This window comes from Pipistrellus hanaki (genome assembly GCF_964339955.1).
Source record: "Pipistrellus hanaki genome assembly, chromosome: 13".
Taxonomy (NCBI): Eukaryota; Metazoa; Chordata; class Mammalia; order Chiroptera; family Vespertilionidae; genus Pipistrellus; species Pipistrellus hanaki.
The window spans coordinates 49523962-49538132 of NC_140515.1; the positions used below are offsets into that span (position 1 = coordinate 49523962).

At 35.7% G+C, this 14171-nt stretch overlaps 1 protein-coding gene across 33 annotated transcripts in view; it reads right to left on the reverse strand.

Moving 5' to 3' along the window:
- CLASP2 (cytoplasmic linker associated protein 2) overlaps positions 1–14171 on the reverse strand; it is a 130441-nt gene that overhangs the window by 40771 nt on the left and 75499 nt on the right. For 11 of the 33 annotated variants that reach the window (XM_084902167.1, XM_084902196.1, XM_084902169.1 and 8 more), the window contains 3 exons: positions 12793–12894; positions 6605–6775; positions 6080–6187 (listed from right to left, as the gene is read on the reverse strand). In XM_084902167.1, coding sequence (XP_084758293.1) covers positions 6080–6187; positions 6605–6775; positions 12793–12894 — 381 coding nt within the window. Of the gene's footprint in view, positions 1–821; positions 885–6079; positions 6188–6604; positions 6776–9425; positions 9453–12612; positions 12640–12792; positions 12895–14171 lie in introns of all 33 variants that reach the window. The other 22 variants (XM_084902165.1, XM_084902192.1, XM_084902195.1 and 19 more) reach the window with 4 other exon arrangements.

Below are 14171 nucleotides of genomic sequence, written 5' to 3' on the forward strand. Positions count from 1 at the left end.
TTTCTGGTACATATAGTTTTTGGTCAATAAAACGGTAAAGGCAGTTAAAATTGCTGACAATCTGTAAAAACTAAACTTAAAGACCAGCAGTTACAATACATTGACAATTAGAAGATGGAAGAAAGCATGGCTGGCTGACTAGGAGCTTACAAATCTGTAGCATTATAATTAATCCAGCTCTCAGTCGGACCAATCTCATCCACATTGGTGAGACTAGAACAAATTTCACCAATAATGATTACACCAATAATGATTAAGTTCACTGAAGCCACACCAGGACTTTAAAAGAGAAAAACTCCTCTAATTATTACCTCTTCTCCTGCAAGACAGGCTGAATTCATTTTACAACTAAGACATATCATTTGATATTTGTTAAGTACCTACTAATAAGTGCCTGACATCTTGAAGTATGTGAAGACAAACCAGATGGGTTCTCCCCCTTAACTACTTTCTATACCATCATGCAAAATTAAAACACTTCATCCACCATTTTGGTTTTTTTTTTTTTTTTTTTTAATGTACAAAGATGACGTATATAACTGAGAACATAAAACAATTCTGTATTTAAAAATGACATAACTTAGATTATACAAAAAAACATGTACATCTGCCAATAAAAAAAATGTTCAAATAAGGTTGCCAAAGGGAAAAAATTAGTTGGAGGAAAATAAAAATACCACAAATGATTTATTCTCCAACAAATTAAATTTAAATAAAAAACAAATTAATTTTAAAACATGAATATTATTCAATGGGAACTGAAAAGGACAAAAATCTGAGATGAATGCACAGATGAGAGTGAAAATGTACTCATCCTTCACCTGAGGCCCCATACACATCGGGGGCGTAGAGGGCACCAGTAGATCTGGAATGGTGTCTGGAGGCTGGAATAACAGGACCATACAAACCTCATCTATTACCACAGAAACAAGGAATAGTGGCAGCACTACAGGCAGGCAAGGAGAATTAGTTAACACCGGCATTACTTTTAATAGTTAAGGATCAGAACACTGCCAAACAGGGTAACTGAACATTAGCAATTGAACATCATCCTTGACACACAACAGATCTTACACCTTAGGGGACAGACAATCCCACAAGAGACAAAAAAAAAAAAGAAGTATTCAAATGGGAGGAAATGTCAAAAGTACAAGCATGAAACAAAAAAATGAGTTTTGTAGTTTAAAAAAAAAACCACTATGGTAACTAGTAATCAATAATAATCCTATCTCCTCCAATCCTAAACCCAATGAAAGTTATTACTATTATATATTATAAATAGGAAAGCTAAAGCATAGAGAAAGATTAATTAACCTGATCAAAGACACACTTGTATGTGATACACCTCAGTATCTTACTCATTCAAGGCCTAGTATCTCACATTTACCATCTTCACATTGTTCAAAAGATAACATATATCATTTATGTTAACAAACATTTTTCTTATAGTTCATAGACTGTAAGTTCTACATTCAGTAGATTATTTAAATATTAAAGTATATTTGAGCATCAAAAAAAGAACATTACAAATTTAATATTTAAAAAACCCAGAAATGTGTGAAACATCTCCATGCCCTTACAGCCTTATTTCTCTAAATCTAAATTTACAATTTTAGATCTTAAAGTCCACAAGATCACTATAAAGGCAATATTTTTCATACATGTAGAAACAAATAAGTCAGGAAAAAATGCATATTGATATCTAACAAAATATATTACTTTTATACTAAAAATTACTCTTCTTCAGATATATTAATTAGAGCAGTTAAAATACTCTTGTTTCATAAATCATTCTTTCCTTTGCCACAGGAACTTAATAAGAATGATAATAAAGATTGAGGGAAGGATTAAACAGATATACTGCTGCACAAAATGCTTTATTAGACCTTGAAAGATAATTCATTTATTGTTAGTAAACATACTTATATATAGTTTTTAAAATATATACATTTTTATTGATTTCAGAGAGGAAAGGAGAGGGAGAGAGAGAGAGAAATATCAATGATGGGAGAGAATCATTAATTGGCTGCTTTCTGCAAAACCCTCAGAGGGGATTGAGCCCACAAGCTGGGCATGTGCCCTGACCAGGAATTGAACCATTGGCCTCTTGGTTCTTGGTTTGATGCTCAACCGCTGAGCTACACTGCCTGGGCATATATAGTTAGTTTTAATTTTACTCAATAGAAATAATTTCTATAATGGTGAGAAAGAGTTGAACCAATATAGCAATGCCTAATGGATGAAAATCTCTGCAAAACTTAAAGTAATTAGTAGTTATATGTTGGTGAAGATAAGAGGGTAAGAGGCAACACTCACGTGCTTGTCATAATTTAAGCCTTTCTTAGAACTGGAAATAAATGAAAACTAAGGGTGCAAGTTCTGGGGAAGTTCATCTTTGCTCAGCTTTGATTGATTTGTGATGTTTTAGGGCCCTCACACTGGCCATGTGCTACCACTGAGTAAATGACAAGCTATGGAATCCATCTGCTAAATGGCAATATTTAAGTTATAGGCAACAAAAGGATTCACCAAATAAAATAAGTACAGCAGAATACAGGAAAATACAGAGGAAATGGGAACAGAGGGGAAAACCTCATTCTGGAAATGCTACTCTTAAACCCTGTGTAACAAACAGGGCTTATCCGATAACTTTACTATGCAGTATCCATCTATTTATATAAAAGCCTAAGTGACCATTATAACCAAACGACTGGTTGCTATGATACGCAACCAGTGGGCAGACACTAAATGCAGAAGCTGATCCCTGGTGGTCAGTGTGCTCCCACAGCCAACCTCCCATGGTCCCTCCCCCTGGCTGGCTGGTCCCTCAATAGGCCTCGATCACTTTCTAGGCCGACTGACCCTACCTAGGCATGAATTCGTGCACTAGGCCTCAAGTCTATAATGATAAAAGCATAATATGCTAATTAGATTGGACATCCTTCTGGACGAAGCCGGGGCTGTGAGGGAAGCCCGGGTCCCAGGTACCTGCTGGTGGCTGGAGGAAAGTCCAGGTCCCTGGTGCCAGAGGGAAGCTGGTGCCAGCGGCTGGAGGAAGGAAGACCTACTCTTGCATGAATTTCGTGCATCAGTATGTAAATAAAAGGGCTATAAAAGTAAATTCTTCTAAAACTATCCTATCTAATAAAAGAGTAATATGCAGATTGACCATCACTCCAACAAACAAGATGGCTGCCCCACATGTGGTCAAAGATTCTGCCCCTATGTGGACACAAGATGGCCACCACAAGATGGCCAGTAGGGGAGGGCAGTTGAGAGGGTCCAGGTCTGGAAGGGAGGGCAGTTGGAGGCGATCAACCCTGTAGGGAAGGGCAGTTAGGGGTGACCAGGCCGGCAGAGGAGGGAAGTTGGGTGCAAACGGGCTAGCAGGGGAGCAGTTAGACATCAATCAAGCTGGCATGGGAGTGGTTAGGGGGTGATCAGGCAGAAGCGGTTAGGGGCAATCAGGAAAGCAGACAGGCGAGCAGCTGGGAGACAGCAGTCCTGGATTGTGAGAGGGATTTCCGACTGCCCGTTTAGACCCGATCCCAATGGGTCTAAACAGGCAGTTTAACATCCCTCAAGGGGTCCCAGATTGGAGAAGGTGCAGGCTGGGCTGAGGGACAACCCCCCACCCCATGCACGAATTTCGTGCACTGGGCCTCTAGTAGTACATAATTAGTCTTAATATCCTTAACTGAAATAGAGTATTTCATTAGAATCAGGAAAACTGCTTCCTTTAATTTAATAAAATTCAAGTGACTTAAATTGTCAAATGGAAGCTTTGAGATGAATCTAGAAAATTAATGGCTAGATAACATATTTATTAAAAATAGACATTAACAATGCTTATTTTATTTTAGTTATTTATTGTGTTTATCGTCACCTGTGGATATTTTTCCCATTGATTTTTAGAGAGAGAAGGGAGGGAGAGACGACAGTATGGAGGGAGGGAACAAAAAAGGAGGGGGGAAGAAAGGAGGGAGAGAGGTAGAGAAAGTGGAACATTAATGAGAGAGACACATCAATTGGTCGCCTCCTGCATGCACCCCATCTGTGAACCTGCAACCTAAATACATGCCCTTGCCCAGGAATTGAGCCCACAACTCTTTTGTGTATGGGCCAATACTCTAACCACTGAACGATACAAGGGCAACAATGTTTTAATTAATTAGTTAATTAATTAATTATTGGCTGTAAATTTCCTTTACTCTCTATTATACAAATTTTAAAAGTACAGACACACGTTTTTGTTTCTTCATATCTTGTGCTTCATAATAATTCTGTAGTATTATCATTATACAAATGCAGGTGTTAGACCATTAAAAAAAAACTAAGATCCTAGAGCCTAACAAAACTTTCTAGGTGAGCAATTAGAGCCTCAGGGGAAGAGGTGCAGGAGCAGCAACAGTGAAGACAGACACTGCTCTGAGGGTTTTTTCATACATTTTCTCATTTATAGCATTTTATAAACAACCCTGAGTACACACTACTAATTATCCTAGTTTTACAGATGAGGACACCCAGGTATAGAAAAGTTACAGAGCTGGGTAAGAACTTAGGCCATCTGGCCCTAGAATATATGCTCTTAGCCCTATATCTACTCTATTTCCTTCAATTCTTGAAGGTTGCACACTTATTTTATACAAATGTATAATTTATTTTACTTCTTTTTAAAAAAATATATTTTATTGATTTTTACAGAGAGGAAGAGAGAGGGATAGAGAGTTAGAAACATCGATGAGAGAGAAGCATCGATCAGCTGCCTCCTGCACACCTCCTACTGGGAATGTGCCTGCAACCTAGGTATATGCCCTTGACCAGAATCGAACCTGAGACCTTTCAGTCTGCAGGCCGACGCTCTATCCACTGAGCCAAACTGGTGTCGGCTTTATTTTACTTCTTAATGTATGTGTGTACATATGTGCACACACACAGATACTCCACAGACTAAAAATACTGTATATGAATTAAAAAGATCTCTGGCAATATACAGAAAGGGACTCTTTGGTACCTGGGACACTTGGCTACACAACAGATTAAGAATATCCCTGTCTGTGTCCCCAGCTCAATGGGGTTTTCTAAGTCAGAAAAGGACAATCTAGTGATATATTTGAGCCAAGTGATCCATAGAACAATAAATTAATCTCTAGAAATTCTATACTAACATGTCTGTTGAAGGAAATAATTCCAATAGACAGTAAGACCTATGATCTACTTAAGTGTCACAAAGTCTGAAAAGCAAATCTCCAAGTATTAGTTACCTAAATTTTATAAAATTCAAAGAAAAGTCTGAAATGGCTACATGTATGTGCATATAACCAAAGTACTAGTTAAAAATGTTAGAGGACCATGAAGAAATCCTAAAGAGTTCCAGTGAAAAATATTCTGCCTTTCCATTATTCTGAAACATTAAAGGCTTAAATTTTTTTTTTTTAAACATTTTTATAACTGAGGTACATATAATGTTATATAGTCTTATAAACAAGGTTATAATACAACCTCTATAATGAGGGACAGATAGGATCTACAGCAATGACACGACATGAGCCATATAATATATAGGAAATGACAAACTGGAAAATAATATAAAAATGAAATTCTTGCCCATTTTAGTAAGTAGTTCATATATTATTCTGCAGTACTCTGTCCAGTAACCGAAGTCAAATATATAAGTAGAAATGTTAATATTTTTGCTGATAAGGACAAAAGTACTCAAACAATTCATATTTCAGTTGAGTAAATATATATATGTTATATTTAAATTTTATGGGCTTGGTTTATTTGTTAAGAAAAATACTGAGTTCAATATTCTGTAGTTTAAATCTGTGTGATATTTACTGGATTATAAAGACAATCTGCTTATACAATGTCAAACTTGCTCATTTAAGGTAAACAAACATCAAAGGACTGTCCCAAATATAAAATTTCCTTCTGTCTCTTTCCTCAAAGAAGTAGAAAAGAGGTAGAGCTGAAGATACATTCGCCTCAGAAAGCTAAACCCAGCATATGCTGCGGTTATCACCTGGTGATAACAACAAGGGGAAAGCAGTGTGCCTCACACCTGCCAAATACTTACCGAGGGGCTGGAAAGAACGGACAGGACTTGTGTCCCGGCTGCTCTCCCGACTGGCCTCTCGGCTGCACCCTTGACTGACACTTGGTCGAGGAATGCGGCTGCTTCGGGCTAGTCCAGAGCATCAGCAGCATTCAAAAGGGAGAAAATAGAAGACAGAATTTGAAGTTTGGATATTTGGTTTTACTTTTCTTTCTTGACAACGGATCAATAACTTAAAGTTTTCTAAGGTTGGAAAGAAGTTAACTCTTCCTAGAAACAAAGCATTACCAGAAATATGGTTCAATTTCTTGAATACAGTCCTCTAATTTGTTTTAGATTAGAAGGGTAAAATAATAGTTTAGTAATTACATGAATTATACTTTTAAGATAAACTATCTAATTCAATTTATAACCTACTTTTCAATTTGCCTTGGATTTTAAGTTGTTTTCCTCTAACTTATAAGTGCCTATAATCAGTCTTCAATGCTACCAAAACCTGAACACAAAAGAAATAAAAGGTTCCAAGTCTCATGTAGAGGATCTTACCCACTGAGAGCCTAGAAGGACTAGCCTCTCTGCTGCAGCCCTGGCTCCGTGGTATCTTGCTTCTCTTCTGTGCTGAGGCTGAATTGACCAGGACTCTTTGAACACCTGAGCTCACAGTGGAGAGGGCCGTTGTGGTCAGAACTCTTCCTGGAGATCCAGACCGGCTGCCAGCTGAACCAAACACACATACAAATGTTAAGGTGTGAATTCCAAGAGAACTTGCTGAAAGGATAAAAATTTAAGAAATACATCTGAGAACACTGTGCTAGTATTGTAACTAAGTGCCAAGAAAATGGAATGAAAAAGATTTATATATATCCATAACCTATGGGAAAAAACATACACTGAGTGGCCAGATTATTATGATATCTGAACACATAATAATCTGGCCACTCTGTGTGTGTGTGTGTGTGTGTGTGTGTGTGTGTGTGTGTATGAGGCCCGGTGCATGAATTTGTGCATCAGTGGGATCCAGCCAGCCTAGCCAGGGGGAGGGGACATGGGTTGTGGGCCGGCCTGCCTGCTGGTTGAACTCCTTGTTGAGGGGACAATTTGCACATTTGCCTTTTATTATACAGGATATACACTGAGTGGCCAGATTATTACGCGTTCAGAGATCATAATAATCTGGCCACTCAGCGTATACTATAAATACTTAAACTGAATGGTAAATCATGTGAAATACACTTAAAATTTTGGGAGGTACAAGATACCATGTTTGATAAAGACAACACTATTATGATTTTCAGAACACAGATAGTATAAAAGATTTCCAAAGAAAGAACTTTCAGGCAATACATTTCATATGACTAAAGCCATATATTAAAAAGGAAAAAAAAATTAATAATCTGTTGCTGCTATTGTTTTTGTTGAAAATATAATAAAAACTTGCTTCATGTTAAGTTGTCCTGCTGAGAATGCCTCTGAATGGGTATAACAAAGTTATTTTTTACAAAATTAAAAAATTTAAATGTTTATAAAATTGGCCAGTTGAAAAGAAACTTGCTATTTGCCTTTAAATAGCAAAGGGATCTTGAGTGGCCACAATCTGAGATGTAGAAGTACTGAGGGTTGGATAGGACTAAAAGGCAAATGTCACCAACCTGGTGATACTCAGTCTTGAAAGGAACAGGATATGTGGTCGGGGAAATAGAGGAGGTAAATCAAATCTCAGAGATTAAGGCAAGGGTTTTAAAAAAAAAACTTAAGAAACATGTTTTAAAACTAGAATTGCCTGAGTTAACTTTTCAGGGGATGAGCTCCTTGTGAAAATGACTAGATAACTGCAAGATATAATCTGGCTCTACATTCTGAACGGTAGGTAGTAATATAGAAAAATTAAACCTGAACACAAATACATCTTCACGAACAACATTTCCCCAACAGGGCAGTCACGGCTCATCTTGTGCAATCTTACCCAATCACATTTCATTTCCATGGAGCAGAGATTAAAGATTCAAATGCCAATGAGATAAGAATGTCAATGAGGGCACAGTGCTTAAAGTAAGGCAGGGAGTAGTGACTTTTTAGTTCCAGCCAGCTGTCTTGAGGTGATACTGGCCAGGTTTGGGAATTTAAAAAAAAAATAAAAAATTGAAGCTTTAAAATTTCCTGATTTTTATTATGTTGTGTAGTAGACCAAATAATACATGAATGAAGACAGGCGGGATGTGGTCCATGGGCTGCTGATCTGTGACCCTTGCTATAGCTTTCTTGGCTTGGACTACTGAATACAGTATAAACATATGCTTAATTCCTAAACTTTACCAGCACACGATATGAAATATAACTTCCACTGGTTATAGCAATACTGTAAAACAAAGCAGTGTTTCTAATAAAATTAACGACTACTATTTGAGTCGAAAAAATTCTAAATTATTGTAGGGAAATTATTCAAGTCTACTTTAAAATATGGCTCATATGAATTATTTCATGATGTTTCAGGTGAAGAATCTTTAAATCAGGTTTAAGTTATAACCTTAGGGATACTCACAAGACACCTATTTCTCCATGCAGTGTCTAAACTAAACATACACACCAAAACATCCAAACACCCAACATGCCACAAACTCACAATGCAACATAAGCTGATGGAATATTTTATGGGAACACTTGCAACAATATAAAAAGTGGAAATAATGAACTGAACTGAACATGTATAATATGGTATTCAGTTAAAACCAGTATTAAGTTTAGGGGCAGAGGTATTTGTAGGAGACTAGAGAATTCCTTGAAGTGTGGGTCTATTCAGCAGACAGCAAACATATAGTATAGAAGGAGAGTAACCACTCCACCTATTCTAGATATACTGAATTTATCCAAAGATAACTGCAGTGCCTATGCCTCACCTGGAATTATTTATACTTAGAAGAAAATAAGAACGGCTCTTTCCTTAGCAAGAACTACCAAGGCTAATTATTTCTAAGAAAACCACAGAGTGATGAAAAGGGGCATGATATAGCTAGGAAGTATCACATTACTACGTAGGAAATACTCTAATTTGTAAAAATTAAAAATGGATGCCTAATTTCTCTTGTACTGCCTAAAGTATTCAAACTACCATTTTATATTGTTATATTTTCAAAGCATTACTAAATCTCCTTTGCTTCTGCATGTTTATACCTGTGGGGTCAACTTGAATAATTTTTAAAATCCAGGGTTTTGGTAATAAAAGACAGCCCAAGGAAAAATCATAATAGGCAAAATAGCTCCAAAGTGATGGGCCATTATGTTACGGATTTCTGCTGAATAGAACCCATTCTTGATAATGAAAGTAGGTGATCAAACAATAGATGGACACAGAGAGTCTACAGATTCTTACCACCAATGGTATTAGCAGATTGTGATCCTGAACAAGTGTAAAGGCAGAATTAGGGTAAGGGTTATAATCCATGTTGAGGGGAAGAGTAGATTTAAAGTGGATGGCAGATGGAAATAAGAAAGCTTTAGTCAATAAAAAACTGTAAAGCAAAAAGAACCCAAAAATCCCAAAACCATAAATGTCTGTAACAAAAGCAGGTACATTTAGTAGTTTCTGCAGCTGATAAGCTGAAATAAGACACTCATGTACAAAGCAGATGAAATGAAGTTGCAAAAATAAATGTAAATTCTTCAGCTTTTCTTCTGATGGCCTAAAATCTAAATAATTAAATGTTTAAGTTTTTATTACTTAAACATTTAATTTTAAACTATAGGCAAAGAAGAACTATAACATCTTATAGCTGAAGAAAAATTACATGAAAAAGCTACACATTTTATCTTTCTTAAGACACACAATAAAACAAATGGCAGAGTGTGGGTTGGGGAAGGGAGGCAAGTTTCTGACAGGCTGTACAATCATTTGTACACAACCAGTCACTACCAACAACAAAAGCAAAAAGACACAATCCTTACATAAATATAAATCTGAAAGTCTCAAACTTGGTCTGCTTTTATTTATTTTGGTTAACCATCAGAACACACCTGCTTTGATCCAAGAGTTTTTTTTCTAAATGATGACATAAAAATATGGAAATACCATGCAAACCCTAATGAATTACTCTACAACAAAGTGAGATGGGTATCACAGCAATAATTTTGTAAACATATTATAAGGAAACTTGCATCAAATTCTATAGGCCACAACATCTTTTTTCAAGAGGATGTGGAATGGAACATATAGTCATTCAAATAAATAAGCAAGCAAAAACCTCTTCAACATGATTTAAATCTAAGTATAATAAAAATGTCTTCTAGTTTTAAAATCTACTTAGGTCTAAAATCCTATTATTATGTTCTCACTCTTTTTTAAAAACATATTTTATTGATTTTTTACAGAGAGGAAGAGAAAGGGAGAGAGAGTTAGAAATATCCATCAGCTGCTTCCTGCACACCTCCTATTGGAGATGTGCCTGCAACCAAGGTACATGCCCTTGACTGGAATTGAACCTGGGACCTTTCAGTTCGCAGGCCGACTTTCTATCCACTGAGCCAAACCGTTAGGGCCGTTCTTACTCTTTAGGAAAGATTTTTGAAGTATTGTGGATTAGAGTTTTAAAGTTTATATTTTAAAAAGTCAATATAAAAATTATGCTATATCTAATGAAGTAGTTAAATACACCTAAAAGTGAGGTCATTAAGTAATATATTAAAAATCCATACACTAAGCACTTTGAATCTCTACTGTGAATTCAGTCTTTAAACTTCACATTTTCAAACTTCATTATTTATTTCTTTGTTTCCTGAAGGCCACAGAATAACACAGTATAGAAGTACACAACAGGAGTATAAAGTTAAGTTGACATTAGGTTTTGAATAACAAATTTTATTAACTAAAATATATACTACTTACTCTGGGCCCAGGCACTGTCTTAGGTTTATTAAATGTACTTCTCATCACTTAATCCTCACAACAATCCTATGAGAAAATGCTCTTTACAGATGAGTATATGTAAATATAACTTAAAAAAATCTGGAGGAGCCATGATTCAAATCTGGGCAGCATGGCGCTGGAGTCTGTGATTTTCCTCCCAGTATATTTTTATTGATTTCAGAGAGAAAGGGAGAGGGAGAAAGAGAGAAACATTAATGATGAGAGAGGAACATTGACTGGCTGCCTCTTGCACTTCCCCCTTACTGGGGATGGAGCCTGAAACCCAGGCATGTGCCCTTGACTGGAATCAAACCCGGGACCTTTCAGTCTGTACACCAATGCTATCTACTGAGCCAAATCAGCTAGGGCTCTGTGATTTAAATCAATAATTCTCACTTTTTTTGTAATATAAATGATTTGGTGACCTTATTACAGATTGAATTGAATATGGCATAAGATTGTGCATTCCTAACAAGTTCCCAGTGATGCTGATGCTGGTCTGGGCAGACATTTGAAGTATCAAAGACTAAACTACTATGACACATTGCTAAAGATTAAATTACTTTAAAAGAGTATTCTAAAAACACACAAGGTCAGGGAAGACTGTGATATTATCCATTCCTAGTTGGTTGGGAGAAAAGCCCTAACCCAGAAGGCATTTGCCATTTTTTCTATTTGTAAAATTTGTAATTTTACTGAGCATTTCTGCTTATTTTTAGGACTCTTGTTGAGTGCTCTGTTATTCTGCCTGGATTCTTTGGCTTTGGAAAGAGGAGGGGAGAAGAATCTGCTAGGTAGATTATATATTCATCACCTTGGGCCTTCTCCAAGCTCAGCTATCTTTTCTTTGATTCTAAGATTAAGGAATCAGATTAAAAAGGAGACAAAATAGGGCTTCTTTTTCTAGATAAAACACCCAAGCAACATGGAAGATAGTTAAATCTATTCCTTTCCAAAATAGCCTGTATGTATAATAACCCCCGAATGACTTCCCTAGAAAAAAATTTCTATTTTTAGAGATAAGTGATAATGAAAATCTTGGTAAAGAATGGGAACAAGCTGCTTTAAATTAATAATGCCATAAGTATATGTGTTATTGTTGTGGACCATGTAGAAATGGATCATACATTTAACCTAGGCCTCAAAATTGTGCTTTTTAACAACTGGCTTTTTACAGAAGCTCAGCTTCCAATAAAATAGCAAAAATATAAATATTAAATTTAATAAGAAATGTAACAGCACTGGTCATTTTAAGTTGTTTCCTCACTATGAATCAGTTTATAGCTGCCAAAAATGCTAACTATATTCTAATAGATTTTGGGGCAAAAATGAAGATACCATGTATCTGTCCTTGAATAGCATTAGTTAGACGCAACCAGATTAGATGTTAATACATGGCAATTATTTTGCCTCTAAAAAGCACAATTTTCCATTTGCAAGTTTCTGAGTAAATTGTCAAAACTTTAATACTAAGAGTTCTGTGCTACTTAAAATATCTGCATGCAAAAGTTTATACAGCAGATGAAGTTTTTCTTTCTAAGTGGCAGATATTAATGATGCAGCCCTAATAACACACCAAAGACAAGACAACACCCACTCAAAAAAATTCCAAAACATGCACAACAACTGACCCAAAACATTGGAGAAAAAAAAATACCTTCATTTTTGTCAGGTGATGATGAACCTAAAGTATAGAACAAGAACTCAGTATGTGGCTTGTCTTTTTAAAGTTAGCTTTGTCTTTATCCACTGGTCAACCTCCTAATACAGTAATATATAAGCAACACACTTATCATAACGTATTACAAATATAGGAGAACTGATAGGCAATACGTACGCTGTGACTGAGACACCATTTTTGTTCGACTTCTTCCTCTGGAATCTGTCTTGGCATTTCCTATGCCAGCAAGTGGTGTTGAAAGCTTTGCTCTCACCCGACCTAAGGAATAAAATGCTTTACATAAATAAAGGCAGTTTTGTGTAATAATATTTAGTAATGAGGGGGAAAATCTCACTAAAATTTTGTAATGTGAGTGTGGTTTCCAAGTATTCTTAAATTCTGTAATAATATAGTCACCACTTATAGGTTATACTTCTCTAAAAATTTAAAAAATGCACACTGTTTTTTATGTGTTCCACCATAAGCTAAATTTCCACCAAGGATAAGAGTAAAGTCAAACTAAAAGATTTCTATTCTTAGTTTGATTAGTCCAATAAAATTATAACTAAGAAAGTTACCATAGACATCCTATTTGGTAATTCCAACTCTAAAATTTCAGTATCTATGACATTTATTCTCAAATCCAGAGCATATTAAATAAAGGAACAACAACCCAAACATTCATTTAATTGAAAATATACTTCTTCTAAAGGGATTTGCAAGAACATTTTACTAGGTAAAATATTTAATCCTGTTATCCTATGCTAAACATCAGATCACTACAGATGGATATGGATGTGTTTACAGTTGTCTTCCCCCAAGCAACCAATTTCATTTATAAAATGATTTGAGAAGTAGCTATCACACAAAAGTTGGCAACTTTCTCAACACAGTTCCTTCTCTATCTCTCAGCTGTACTCCCTTCTCCTCTATAAGACTTATCCCCTCCATAAAACCAAGCCCCAAACATCTATCTCTGGAGCTCTTAAACCAAAAGAGATAACGTTTATTAAAGCAGGTACTTTGGTCTTTTTAAGATATAGTTTCAACCACTATCACAAAGAAGGGCTCAGAATCTTTTTTATTAAAAGGTACAATTTGTAGGGCAATTGCAATATACTGTCTAGCCTAATATGACTATCAGCCACGAAAAATAACTGAAATATTAAGGAGAAACTATAGAATTAAGGTAAGAGAATAAGAATTGGGGATAAAACAAAAACAAAACCAGAAGTATAGTTGGTAGAGTCCTACACTCTATCAACTTCTTCAAGGTTCCATAAAAAAAGCCCATAGGTTAGGCCTTTCACACTTTTAGAGTCTGTGTAGAGTTGGATACAATGTTCTCCTGACTAAGAAATAAAACAGAAAGATAAAATTAATATTTTTGAAATAGATAATTTATCCAATGTAACAAAGAAATTAGGATAACTTAAGTATTGGTAAATTTTAATAACACAATGCCAGGAACTATCTTCATAAAGAATTCCAACTTAAAAGATAAAATATGAAAAGATTTCAAATAGAGAAATTTGAGGAAAAGAACAAGTTAAATC